The sequence below is a fragment of the Protomyctophum parallelum genome (genome assembly GCF_964188405.1).
Source record: "Protomyctophum parallelum genome assembly, chromosome: 11".
Classification (NCBI taxonomy): Eukaryota; Metazoa; Chordata; class Actinopteri; order Myctophiformes; family Myctophidae; genus Protomyctophum; species Protomyctophum parallelum.
In genome coordinates, this window is record NC_139707.1 from 22,890,690 (window position 1) to 22,903,927 (window position 13,238).

Sequence of the window (13,238 nt, forward strand, 5' to 3'; positions counted from 1 at the left end):
TCATTGCATTTATTTTACACGGAATGCATTATTGTCATTGTGTTTCTTTTACTAGGAATGTATGAAATTCATTGCATTTGTCTTGATAGTACCAAATGTTCTGTTATACATAGCCAATATGAAGGGCAGCAGTGACCCCTAGTGGAATTATTACGTTATTACGTAAAATTACGTTATGACTCATTCATGGAAAGATAATACATTATACATCAACTGTGGTTGATTCCAGCATGTGATAATGACTACTTACTGCTACATTTTCTCTTATCCCATGATTTTGCAACCCATTTTTTCCACCCGGTGGCAATTATCTAATGTAATCCTGGGCTCTCTCTGCCAACCTGGGGAGTGCAACGGACTGACCTCATGCTTCCTTCTATGCATGAGGAGTCCAAGCCGCTTCTTTTCACCTGACAGGGGGGAGTTTCCCTGGTTGGACGAGCGTGTGGAAGGAACACATTATTTCAACCAGTTCCTTTCCCCTACATCAGGTGCCCTGGCTGGCCAGTGGGAGGCAATTTGGAGACCAGGATTACTGCATGTTCTTTGTGAGGGTAGGGGACAGGGGAGAACATTCAACATGCATAACTACTTAAGGTGACCTATGGTCATGAAGTGTAGGTCAAAGAATAAGGTCGCGAATACAAGGATGGATATATATAAAAGTCTGAAATGGTCAAATCTTCTCGATGAGTTGTGAGTTTGTATACTATATCAGCCATTTTTTTTGCTATTACAGCAGATCAAATTGAAATGTGTAGTGCATCTCAGATCCTGGATTTCAGCTCCTGCTGTGACTGGGCTTTGAGGCTCAGCAGTGTAGTCTTTTAATAGTGACTTCACCGTTACACCTGCTGTTGCTTTGATGTCTCTTGAGGTGTCATCATTCGTTCTCTCTCTCTGTTTCTCTCTCTCTCTCTCTGACGCTGTTTTTGAAACCGTGAATTATAGAGCATGTGCATTAATGAAGTGAGTGGCAAATCGAGTTTAACGTTGTTTAGCGTTGTTGCAATCATATCTTTTTTTGTGGCTTTCGCCTTTTTTAGAGTGATAGTTATACAGTAGGCTGACAGGAAATGGGGAGATAGATGGGGGGGTGACATGAAGTAAAGGCCGTCGGGATCGGGAGTCGAACCCGCGGCATACTGCCAGACTGGATTACCAGCCAAGGTGCCCAGACGGCTACGCCAGCCGCCCAGGCCAGATAGGACTTTTCTGTTTATACTTTATATGTACTGTATGGGCGTCAAGGCCAAAAAGTAGGGGTTTTTTTGCCACTCAGTAAGCGTTCCCACATAACGTCCAGGTATGATGATGATGACACGCATACCCTCTGTACTGCCTGCATTGTTTTTGCACACCTCTATATTTTGAGTTCCACCAGAATCCAAAAAATCCATGGCTTCTTTTTGCTTTGGTCCTGCAGGATGCAGGAAGTCAGCAGATCGGCTTCCTCTTGGGCAGCTGTGGCGTAACGTTGGCTCTGACCACCGATGCTTGTCAGAAAGGCCTGCCCAAAGCACAGACGGGGGAGGTCGCTACGTTCAAAGGTACCGTGCGTTTTGTTTTCCTTTCTGGGCTTTAGCCTCGTCGTACTGTAGTTGTTCTGGGGTTATGTCTTGTGTCTGAAATGTGTCCTCTGCATTTAATCCACCCTAACTATTATAGGCAGCAGTGGAAAAAGTACTCACATGTGTTACTTAAGTAAAAGTATCAATACTCCAATGTAGAAATACTCTGTTGCAAGTAAAAGTCCAGAATAAAAAATTGACTTGAGTAAAAGTGTGCAGAATGTCCCATTTCACAGGTTCAAAATGTATAGAAACTTGTAGATCTGCTATTTTCAAATCAAAATCGCCAAAATGTGTTTTGTAATAATAATCCAAAATCTACAAAGTAACTAGTAGCTAACGTTTTCAAATAATTGTAGTGGAGTAAAAGTACAATATTTGCCTCTAAGATGTAGTGGAGTAGAAGTAAAAGTATTTGCAATTGTAAATACTCAAATAAACTGCAAATACCTCAAAATGGTACTTAAATACAGTACTTCAGTAAATGTGCTTCCTTTCCACCACTGCTATTAGGAGCAGTGGGGAAGTGCCATTACTGTAATGCGGCGCCCAGCGAGCATTCAGGGCCTTGGGCGACGGCCGATACTGCTTTTCAACGTGGACCACTGTGTAGTGTAACTGTGTTGAACGCCTGTGTGTGTGTGTGTGTGTGTGGTCCGTTGCAGGGTGGCCACGTTTGCTGTGGTTTGTCACAGATGGGAAGCACGTTGTGAAGCCCCCCAAAGACTGGTACCCTCAAATCCGGGAAGCCACCAATGATATCGCCTACGTAGAGGTTAGTGCAGTGGGTTTTACTGATTAGACCTTTGGTGTAGAAGTACTTTTATTAATAAACACTTATTTTTACCTATACATTTATCTCATTGACATAAATACTATATGACTGTAATGACGCCAGCAAAGCCCACTTCAAAAAATAACCTGCTAGCAGTATTATTTGTTTATTTATAGCCAGTCTGTTTGCTTTGTTGTTGGTTGTACTGATAAGATTATGCCTTGTATCTGGTTCAGAATTGCACGTCCAGTTTGGGTTTAGTAGCTGAAATGTAGCTTTTATCTGGATTACATCATTGTGAGCTGTAGTGTTTGGCAGGTTACTGTCAGTAGTAGTGTTTACTTAAGTTATCTATGCATTGTGATATGAATACGTAGTTTTTTTCCCTCATATCCAGTATAAGACCAGCAAGGAAGGCAGCACGATGGGGATCACCGTGTCCCATTCCGCCATGCTGTCTCACTGTCAAACCCTCACACAGGCCTGCGGATACACTGAAGGTGAGCAGGGGGACACTGTGTGCCTGTTTCCAAATTAGCCCTGCTTCATTCTGCGCATGCGCTGTGCGCTGTGCATTCACCAATATGCAGCTGGGAATTAGTTGCATAATCTTACCTACAGTACATCACCCACTTTCCCTTCACCTAACGGCGCAGGTCTCCTAGGGCTTTTTGTAATAATGACTATGCGGCGAAGGTGAAATGGAGGTGAAATGTTCAAAATATACAGGCTGACAACGCATTGCGACGTCACATTGCACATTGAATCCTGTCTCTCACCTGTGGTCATATTATAGTAGCTGTATGGTGCTTGTGTGGTAACCAATCATGGTTGCAATTACACTGTACCTCGTTTGACCAAGACCACTTGTCTCACAGTTGCAAACTAGAAAATTCGCAATTTTAAAAAATTGCAGAGTGTGGTTGCCGCAGTGGCTTACATATGCCCCTCCCACTAGTATTGCCAGCCAATTACAATTTCAAGTCACGCCTTAGATCATGCGTAAGTAATTCGGAGGGGATTTAACCCCCGAAATTCATGTTTTTGCGACAAACGGTTACATTTCTCGCAATTGCGGCGCCCCCTATGGATGAAAATGGAATTGCTTGTAGAACTTGGTTGATTGAACCACCCCGGACATGTGATTGAAATTTGGGATGGATTGGACATTCCGTTCGTGATTTATGGCATTTTTTGTGATATAGGCCCCTCCTACTAACTTCGGAAGACGATTACGGCCGAACGATACGCACTTTCAAAATTCTGCGGCTCAGTTTTAATCGGATGGGTCCAGAGATCACGTGTGCCGATTTCTGTGAGATTTGGACAAAATCTGTAGGAGGAAAAGCAAAAAGTGTGTTTTGGACAAAATTCAAAATGGCGGAAAATCTATCATGGCGGAAATGGGCGTGGCCTATATGGGGAGATGCGTCATGACCCAAGGAATCCAGGGAAAACATTATTTTGATTTTACGACCTACGGTTCAAGAGTTATAAGCCAAAAGGTAAAGTGGGCTGTTATAGCGCCACCATGAGGCCGACCGATAAAATTTTAGGGTTAAATAATTTTAGGGATAATGTTGAATTATCCCTAAAAGTGTTGTAACTATAGTGATTACAGTCTCCGAGGAACAAATACTTTTATGTGAATTTTTGCCTTTTCCCATTCATGTCAATGGGGAAATTTAATTCACTAATAAATTCATATCAATTAAACTATACAACATTTCTCTTAACAAAATACAAGCACACGATTCCCGATTTTTCCGGTCAATTTGACATATGGCTCAAGTGCGTACAGCGTACAGTGTGGGAGGTATAAAGCGTCAAAATAAAGACTACTAATAAAGACCACACTAACAAATAACACTAGAAAATTCGCAATTTTAAAAAATTGCAGAGTGTGGTTGCCGCAGTGGCTTACATATGCCCCTCCCACTAGTATTGCCAGCCAATTACAATTTCAAGTCACGCCTTAGATCATGCGTAAGTAATTCGGAGGGGATTTAACCCCCGAAATTCATGTTTTTGCGACAAACGGTTACATTTCTCGCATTTGCGGCGCCCCCTATGGATGAAAATGGAATTGCTTTTAGAACTTGGTTGATTGAACCACCCCGGACATGTGATTGAAATTTGGGATGGATTGGACATTCCGTTCGTGATTTATGGCATTTTTTGTGATATAGGCCCCTCCTACTAACTTCGGAAGACGATTACGGACGAACGATACGCACTTTCAAAATTCTGCGGCTCAGTTTTAATTGGATGGGTCCAGAGATCACGTGTGCCGATTTCTGTGAGATTTGGACAAAATCTGTAGGAGGAAAAGCAAAAAGTGTGTTTTGGACAAAATTCAAAATGGCGGAAAATCTATCATGGCGGAAATGGGCGTGGCCTATATGGGGAGATGCGTCATGACCCAAGGAATCCAGGGAAAAAATAATTTTGATTTTACGACCTACGGTTCAAGAGTTATAAGCCAAAAGGTAAAGTGGGCTGTTATAGCGCCACCATGAGGCCGACCGATAAAATTTTAGGGTTAAATAATTTTAGGGATAATGTTGAATTATCCCTAAAAGTTTTGTAACTATAGTGATTACAGTCTCCGAGGAACAAATACTTGAATGTGAATTTTTGCCTTTTCCCATTCATGTCAATGGGGAAATTTAATTCACTAATAAATTCATATCAATTAAACTATACAACATTTCTCCTAACAAAATACAAGCACACGATTCCCGATTTTTCCGGTCAATTTGACATATGGCTCAAGTGCGTACAGCGTACAGTGTGGGAGGTATAAAGCGTCAAAATAAAGACTACTAATAAAGACCACACTAACAAATAACACTAGAAAATTCGCAATTTAAAAAAATTGCAGAGTGTGGTTGCCGCAGTGGCTTACATATGCCCCTCCCACTAGTATTGCCAGCCAATTACAATTTCAAGTCACGCCTTAGATCATGCGTAAGTAATTCGGAGGGGATTTAACCCCCGAAATTCATGTTTTTGCGACAAACGGTTACATTTCTCGCATTTGCGGCGCCCCCTATGGATGAAAATGGAATTGCTTGGTTGCTTGGTTGATTGAACCACCCCGGACATGTGATTGAAATTTGGGATGGATTGGACATTCCGTTCGTGATTTATGGCATTTTTGTGATATAGGCCCCTCCTACTAACTTACGGCCGAACGATACGCACTACCAAAATTCTGCATATGGTGTTTTAATCGGATATGTCCAGAGATCATGTGTGCCGATTTCTGTGAGATTTGGACAAAATATGTAGGAGGAAAAGCAAAAAGTTTGTTTTGGACAAAATTCAAAATGGCGGAAAATCCATCATGGCGGAAATGGGCGTGGCCTATATGGGGAGATGCGTCATGACCCAAGGAATCCAGGGAAAAAATAATTTTGATTTTACGACCTACGGTTCAAGAGTTATAAGCCAAAAGGTAAAGTGGGCTGTTATAGCGCCACCATGAGGCCGACCGATAAAAGTTTAGTGTTAAATAATTTTAGGGATAATGTTGAATTATCCCTAAAAGTTTTGTAACTATAGTGATTACAGTCTCCGAGGAACAAATACTTGAATGTGAATTTTTGCCTTTTCCCATTCATGTCAATGGGGAAATTTAATTCACTAATAAATTCATATCAATTAAACTATACAACATTTCTCTTAACAAAATACAAGCACACGATTCCCGATTTTTCCGGTCAATTTGACATATGGCTCAAGTGCGTACAGCGTACAGTGTGGGAGGTATAAAGCGTCAAAATAAAGACTACTAATAAAGACCACACTAACAAATAACACTAGAAAATTCGCAATTTAAAAAAATTGCAGAGTGTGGTTGCCGCAGTGGCTTACATATGCCCCTCCCACTAGTATTGCCAGCCAATTACAATTTCAAGTCACGCCTTAGATCATGCGTAAGTCATTCGGAGGGGATTTAACCCCCGAAATTCATGTTTTTGCGACAAACGGTTACATTTCTCGCATTTGCGGCGCCCCCTATGGATGAAAATGGAATTGCTTTTAGAACTTGGTTGATTGAACCACCCCGGACATGTGATTGAAATTTGGGATGGATTGGACATTCCGTTCGTGATTTATGGCATTTTTTGTGATATAGGCCCCTCCTACTAACTTCGGAAGACGATTACGGCCGAACGATACGCACTTTCAAAATTCTGCGGCTCAGTTTTAATTGGATGGGTCCAGAGATCACGTGTGCCGATTTCTGTGAGATTTGGACGAAATCTGTAGGAGGAAAAGCAAAAAGTGTGTTTTGGACAAAATTCAAAATGGCGGAAAATCTATCATGGCGGAAATGGGCGTGGCCTATATGGGGAGATGCGTCATGACCCAAGGAATCCAGGGAAAGAATAATTTTGATTTTACGACCTACGGTTCAAGAGTTATAAGCCAAAAGGTAAAGTGGGCTGTTATAGCGCCACCATGAGGCCGACCGATAAAATGTTAGTGTTAAATAATTTTAGGGATAATGTTGAATTATCCCTAAAAGTTTTGTAACTATAGTGATTACAGTCTCCGACGAACAAATACTTTTATGTGAATTTTTGCCTTTTCCCATTCATGTCAATGGGGACATTTAATTCACTAATAAATTCATATCAATTAAACTATACAGCATTTCTCTTAACAAAATACAAGCACACGATTCCCGATTTTTCCAGTCAATTTGACATATGGCTCAAGTGCGTACAGCGTACAGTGTGGGAGGTATAAAGCGTCAAAATAAAGACTACTCCAGTGAAAAAATAATAATAATAATAACTAGAAAGCAGTTCCTGTAGAAACTGCGTGGGCTCGCGTAAAATGCTTTGTATAAAGTTATTGCCGTGTCAAGTTTGAAACTCGGGGACCGGAGTAATGGTGTTACCATTGGTGGTCTAAGTCCATAATCAAAATTTCTGGACTGTAACATATTGTAAAGAAAAGTAGAAAATGTATTAAAGCTGAAGTAAAAGTTAAAAAAGTATGAACATTTGTAAAAACTATAGTTTAAGCATAAATAACTGCATAAAGCGGAAATAAAGTATGTGGAAGTAGTATGATGCCCAAAAAGGGGCAGAATAAAGTAAGTAAAGTATTACTGTCTACTAATGATTTGTAATGTATGAATAATGCTTTACAATGTATTCTTGATGAATCAAGAAAAGGTAAAAAAGAAAAAAAATAGTCAATCCAATGGAGTATACATATAAAAGCATTCATGAGCTTAACAGAAATAGCATACTTTTACATGTAAAAAGAAGGTTCAAATAGCATATAGGCCTATCTTTAAAAGCATAAACACAATGATTATTGATAATGGTCTAAGATATTTCTTTAAAAAAATATTAAGATAAAAAATATTAAGTTCTTTATTATTATTTTTTTTCCTTTTAAGTTTAAAAAAAAGTTAAAGTTTAAATTTTTTAATGTTTTTAATTTTTTTTAATTTTTTAATTTTTTAATCATGCTAATGCTAACATGCTAATGCTAACATGCTAACATGCTAATGCTAACATGCTAACATGCTAATGCTATCATGCTAACATGCTAATGCTAACATGCTAATGCTAACATGCTAACATGCTAATGCTAACATGCTAACATGCTAACATGCTAATGCTATCATGCTAACATGCTAACATGCTAATGCTAACATGCTAATGCTAACATGCTAATGCTAACATGCTAATGCTATCATGCTAATGCTAACATGCTAATGCTAACATGCTAACATGCTAATGATAACATGCTAATGCTATCATGCTAACATGCTAATGCTAACATGCTAACATGCTAATGCTAACATGCTAACATGCTAATGCTATCATGCTAATGCTATCATGCTAACATTCTAATGTTAACATGCTAATGCTAACATGCTAATGCTAACATGCTAACATGCTAATGCTAACATGCTAATGCTAACATGCTAATGCTAATGCTATCATGCTAACATGCTAACATGCTAATGTCAACATGCTAATGCTAACATGCTAACATGCTAATGCTATCATGCTAACATGCTAATGCTATCATGCTAATGCTAACATGCTAACATGCTAACATGCTAATGCTAACATGCTAATGCTAACATGCTAATGCTAACATGCTAATGCTATCATGCTAATGCTAACATGCTAATGCTAACATGCTAACATGCTAATGATAACATGCTAATGCTATCATGCTAACATGCTAATGCTAACATGCTAACATGCTAATGCTAACATGCTAACATGCTAATGCTATCATGCTAATGCTATCATGCTAACATTCTAATGTTAACATGCTAATGCTAACATGCTAATGCTAACATGCTAACATGCTAATGCTAACATGCTAATGCTAACATGCTAATGCTAATGCTATCATGCTAACATGCTAACATGCTAATGTCAACATGCTAATGCTAACATGCTAACATGCTAATGCTATCATGCTAACATGCTAATGCTATCATGCTAATGCTAACATGCTAACATGCTAACATGCTAATGCTAACATGCTAATGCTAACATGCTAATGCTAACATGCTAATGCTATCATGCTAATGCTAACATGCTAATGCTAACATGCTAACATGCTAATGATAACATGCTAATGCTATCATGCTAACATGCTAATGCTAACATGCTAACATGCTAATGCTAACATGCTAACATGCTAATGCTATCATGCTAATGCTATCATGCTAACATGCTAATGTTAACATGCTAATGCTAACATGCTAATGCTAACATGCTAACATGCTAATGCTAACATGCTAATGCTAACATGCTAATGCTAATGCTATCATGCTAACATGCTAACATGCTAATGTCAACATGCTAATGCTAACATGCTAACATGCTAATGCTATCATGCTAACATGCTAATGCTATCATGCTAATGCTAACATGCTAACATGCTAACATGCTAATGCTAACATGCTAATTTTTAAGTTTTCATTTTTTTCAATTTTTCAATTTTTTTAATTTTTTTTAATTTTTTTAATTTTTTTACTTTTTTTTAATTTTTTTTACTTTTTTTTAATTCTTTTAATTTTTTTATTTTTTTTTAAGTTTAAAAAAAAAAAAAAAAATTGATTTTTTTTTTTTATAAACGTGTGTGTTTGTGTGTGCGTGCGTGCGTGCGTGCGTGCGTGCGTGCGTGCGTGCACTTGCGAGAGCTGTGTAAAGGCCAGCCAATAGGAAGACAGGGTGTGTGTGTGCGTGCGTGCGTGCATGCGTGCGTGCGTGCTCTTGCGAGAGCTGTGTAAAGGCCATCCAATTGCACAAATAGCAGACCTACAAGCCCACAAGGTATCGCAGAGCAACTCATTGAGATCTTGTAACTTTAATTTCAGCCCTGTAATTAAGCTCTTATATGTCTCAGCTGTGGAAGTGTAAAAGACAAACAAGTGGCGCGCAACTTGAAGGTCTTGATCTTGAATGGTCTTGAATGGGGGGGAAACTATGCCCGAACAAATTGCTCTATCGCAAAAAGTAAAAGTCGAATGCAAATAATTCTTTCGCTGTGAGTGGCCTGAGATATTGAGGTACACCATGTGCGATTGTGGTGTTGGTACGATCGAAAATGTGGTTATAAGAGCGAGTTAAGAATTGTCATCGCGATAATTTCCTCGTAAGGATTTTACTATGGAGGTCAATGAGCAGATTGACTGTATTTGTGTCACTTAAAAGGCCGTAGTTCACATTCTGTATGTCTCTGTGTTTTGGTGGTCACATTGTGTGAAAGAGGACATGTGTGGCTACAAAATGACCAAAGGACATGCGTGTAAAGTGAATATCTTGGCCGGGACGGCAATTTGTTTGGTAAATTTTCAAGGAAAGATTTTCTGTTCTACGCACTCTAGTGAAAAAAGCCCGCACTCTAAGTTGGCACTAATTAGGCGAAACGGCCTGCGATTGAACTGCGATTTCGGAAAAAACGTTTAACGTATTCGAATACGGTTTGAACCACGAAAAAGTCCAGAGTCGTGTGAGCTTTCTAAAGTTTAAATCACGTTTCTACGACAAAGTATGCCAGAGTAATGAGGCTGCAAAAGTGAGGTTGATTTAGAGATAAATCCCATACATTGTCAATGGGAGGAAAAAACTATAAATAAAGTTAAATATTTTAAAAAGTATAAACTTTTTCAAAACAACTTTTTCACCAATGAAAGTTCAAAGATAGATGAACATTATAAAGTTTGAATGAAGTTTCAAAGTGAAAGTATGACGGAGTAATAAGAGCTCAAAAAAGTTAACTGTGAAAAATGGGACCTTTCTTCCATCGACTCTCACTATAAAGAATGTAAAAAGAAAGTTAAAAAGTTAAAAAGTATAAAAAGTATAAAACTTTGTAAAAAGAAAAAAACAAGCACACATCACTGCAAAGAGCTGAACAGTTTGAAGTTTGAACTAAATTTCTAGCATAAAGTATGTGGAAGTAGTTAGGTCGCAAAAAAAAGGGTGGAATAAAGAATAATAATAATAAATATAGGCTGGCAATAACTATTGTGAGCTCGCTGTGGCGAGCCCACAACTAGAAAGCAGTTCCTGTAGAAACTGCGTGGGCTCGCGTAAAATGCTTTGTATAAAGTTATTGCCGTGTCAAGTTTGAAACTCGGGGACCGGAGTAATGGTGTTACCATTGGTGTTCTAAATCTATAATCAAAATTTCGGGACTGTAGCATATTGTAAAGAAAAGTAGAAAATGCATTAAAGCTGAAGTAAAAGTTAAAAAAAGTATGAAAATGTGTAAAAACTATAGTTTAAGCAGAATAAAGTATGTGGAAGTTGTAGAAGTGTTTTTAAAGTTTTTCTTTAAATGTAAAAAAAAAAAAAAAAATCTAAAAAATTGAAGTTTTTTCTTTTTAAGTAAAAAAGAAAAAAATATTTTTAAGTTTTAATTTTTTTCATTTTTTTAATTTTTTTCCATTTTTTTCAATTTTTTACATTTTTTTTTAATTTTTTTTAATTTTTTTCATTTTTTTTAATTTTTTTCATTTTTTTTAATTTTTTTTTATTTTTTTTATTTTTTTTAAGTTTTTTTAATTTTTTTTATTTTTTTTATTTTTTTTATTTTTTTGAAAATATTTTTTTATAAACGTGTGTGTGTGTGTGTGTGTGTGTGTGTGTGTGCGTGCGTGCGTGCGTGCGTGCACTTGCGAGAGCTGTGTAAAGGCCAGCCAATAGGAAGACAGGGTGTGTGTGTGCGTGCGTGCATGCGTGCGTGCGTGCTCTTGCGAGAGCTGTGTAAAGGCCATCCAATTGCACAAATAGCAGACCTACAAGCCCACAAGGTATCGCAGAGCAACTCATTGAGATCTTGTAACTTTAATTTCAGCCCTGTAATTAAGCTCTTATATGTCTCAGCTGTGGAAGTGTAAAAGACAAACAAGTGGCGCGCAACTTGATCTCTTATTTTACAATGGTTCTGAATGGGGGGAAACTATGCCCGAACAAATTGCTCTATCGCAAAAAGTAAAAGTCGAATGCAAATAATTTTTTCGCTGTGAGTGGCCTGAGATATTGAGGTACACCATGTGCGATTGTGGTGTTGGTACGATCGAAAATGTGGTTATAAGAGCGAGTTAAGAATTGTCATCGCGATAATTTCCTCGTAAGGATTTTACAATTGAGGTCAATGAGCAGATTGACTGTATTTGTGTCACTTAAAAGGCCGTAGTTCACATTCTGTATGTCTCTGTGTTTTGGTGGTCACATTGTGTGAAAGAGGACATGTGTGGCTACAAAATGACCAAAGGACATGCGTGTAAAGTGAATATTTCGGCCGGGACGGCAATTTGTTTGGTAGATTTTCAAGGAAAGATTTTCTGTTCACACACTCTAGTGAAAGAAGCCCTGCACTCTAACTTGACACTAATTAGGCGAAACGGCCTGCGATTGAACTGCGATTTCGGAAAAACCGTTTAACGTATTCGAATACGGTTTGAACCACGAAAAACTCCAGAGTCGTGTGAGCTTTCTAAAGTTTAAATCACGTTTCTACGACAAAGTATGCCAGAGTAATGAGGCTGCAAAAGTGAGGTTCATTTAGAGATAAATCCCATACATTGTCAATGGGAGGAAAAAACTATAAATAAAGTTAAATATTTTAAAAAGTATAAACTTTTTCAAAACAACTTTTTCACCAATTAAAGTTCAAAGATAGATGAACATTATAAAGTTTGAATGAAGTTTCAAAGTGAAAGTATGACGGAGTAATAAGAGCTCAAAAAAGTTAACTGTGAAAAATGGGACCTTTCTTCCATCGACTCTCACTATAAAGAATGTAAAAAAAAGTTAAAAAGTTAAAAAGTATAAAAAGTATAAAACTTTGTAAAAAAAAAAAAACAAGCATAAATAACTGCAAAGAGCTGAACAGTTTGAAGTTTGAACTACATTTCTAGCATAAAGTATGTGGAAGTAGTTACGTGACAAAAAAAGTGGCGGAAATTGGAATAAAGAAGTATAAATAAATAAATAAATATAAACTGGCAGTAACAATTGTGTGCTCGCTGAGGCGAGCCCACAATAAAGTGTCACAGTTACAAGAGTCTGGTTGCCCATTCGGGCAACCACACTAACTAGAAAATGCGCAATTTAAAAAAATTGCAGAGTGTGGTTGCCGCAGTGGCTTACATATGCCCCTCCCACTAGTATTGCCAGCCAATTACTATTTCAAGTCACGCCTTAGATCATGCGTAAGTAATTCGGAGGGGATTTAACCCCCGAAATTCATGTTTTTGCGACAAACGGTTACATTTCTCGCATTTGCGGCGCCCCCTATGGATGAAAATTGAATTGCTTTTAGAACTTGGTTGATTGTACCACCCCGGACATGTGATTGAAATTTGGGACGGATTGGACATTCCG

The 13,238-nt window shown here is 38.1% G+C and overlaps 1 protein-coding gene across 8 annotated transcripts in view; it reads left to right on the plus strand.

Moving 5' to 3' along the window:
• Positions 1-13,238, plus strand: part of dip2a (disco-interacting protein 2 homolog A) — a gene marked incomplete at its 3' end in the record, with an annotated part of 157,696 nt that overhangs the window by 96,898 nt on the left and 47,560 nt on the right. For all 8 annotated transcript variants that reach the window (XM_083776616.1, XM_083776609.1, XM_083776610.1 and 5 more), the window contains 3 exons: positions 1,427-1,550; positions 2,237-2,346; positions 2,744-2,846. In XM_083776616.1, the coding sequence (XP_083632742.1) occupies positions 1,427-1,550; positions 2,237-2,346; positions 2,744-2,846 (337 nt within the window). The remainder of the gene's footprint in view (positions 1-1,426; positions 1,551-2,236; positions 2,347-2,743; positions 2,847-13,238) is intronic.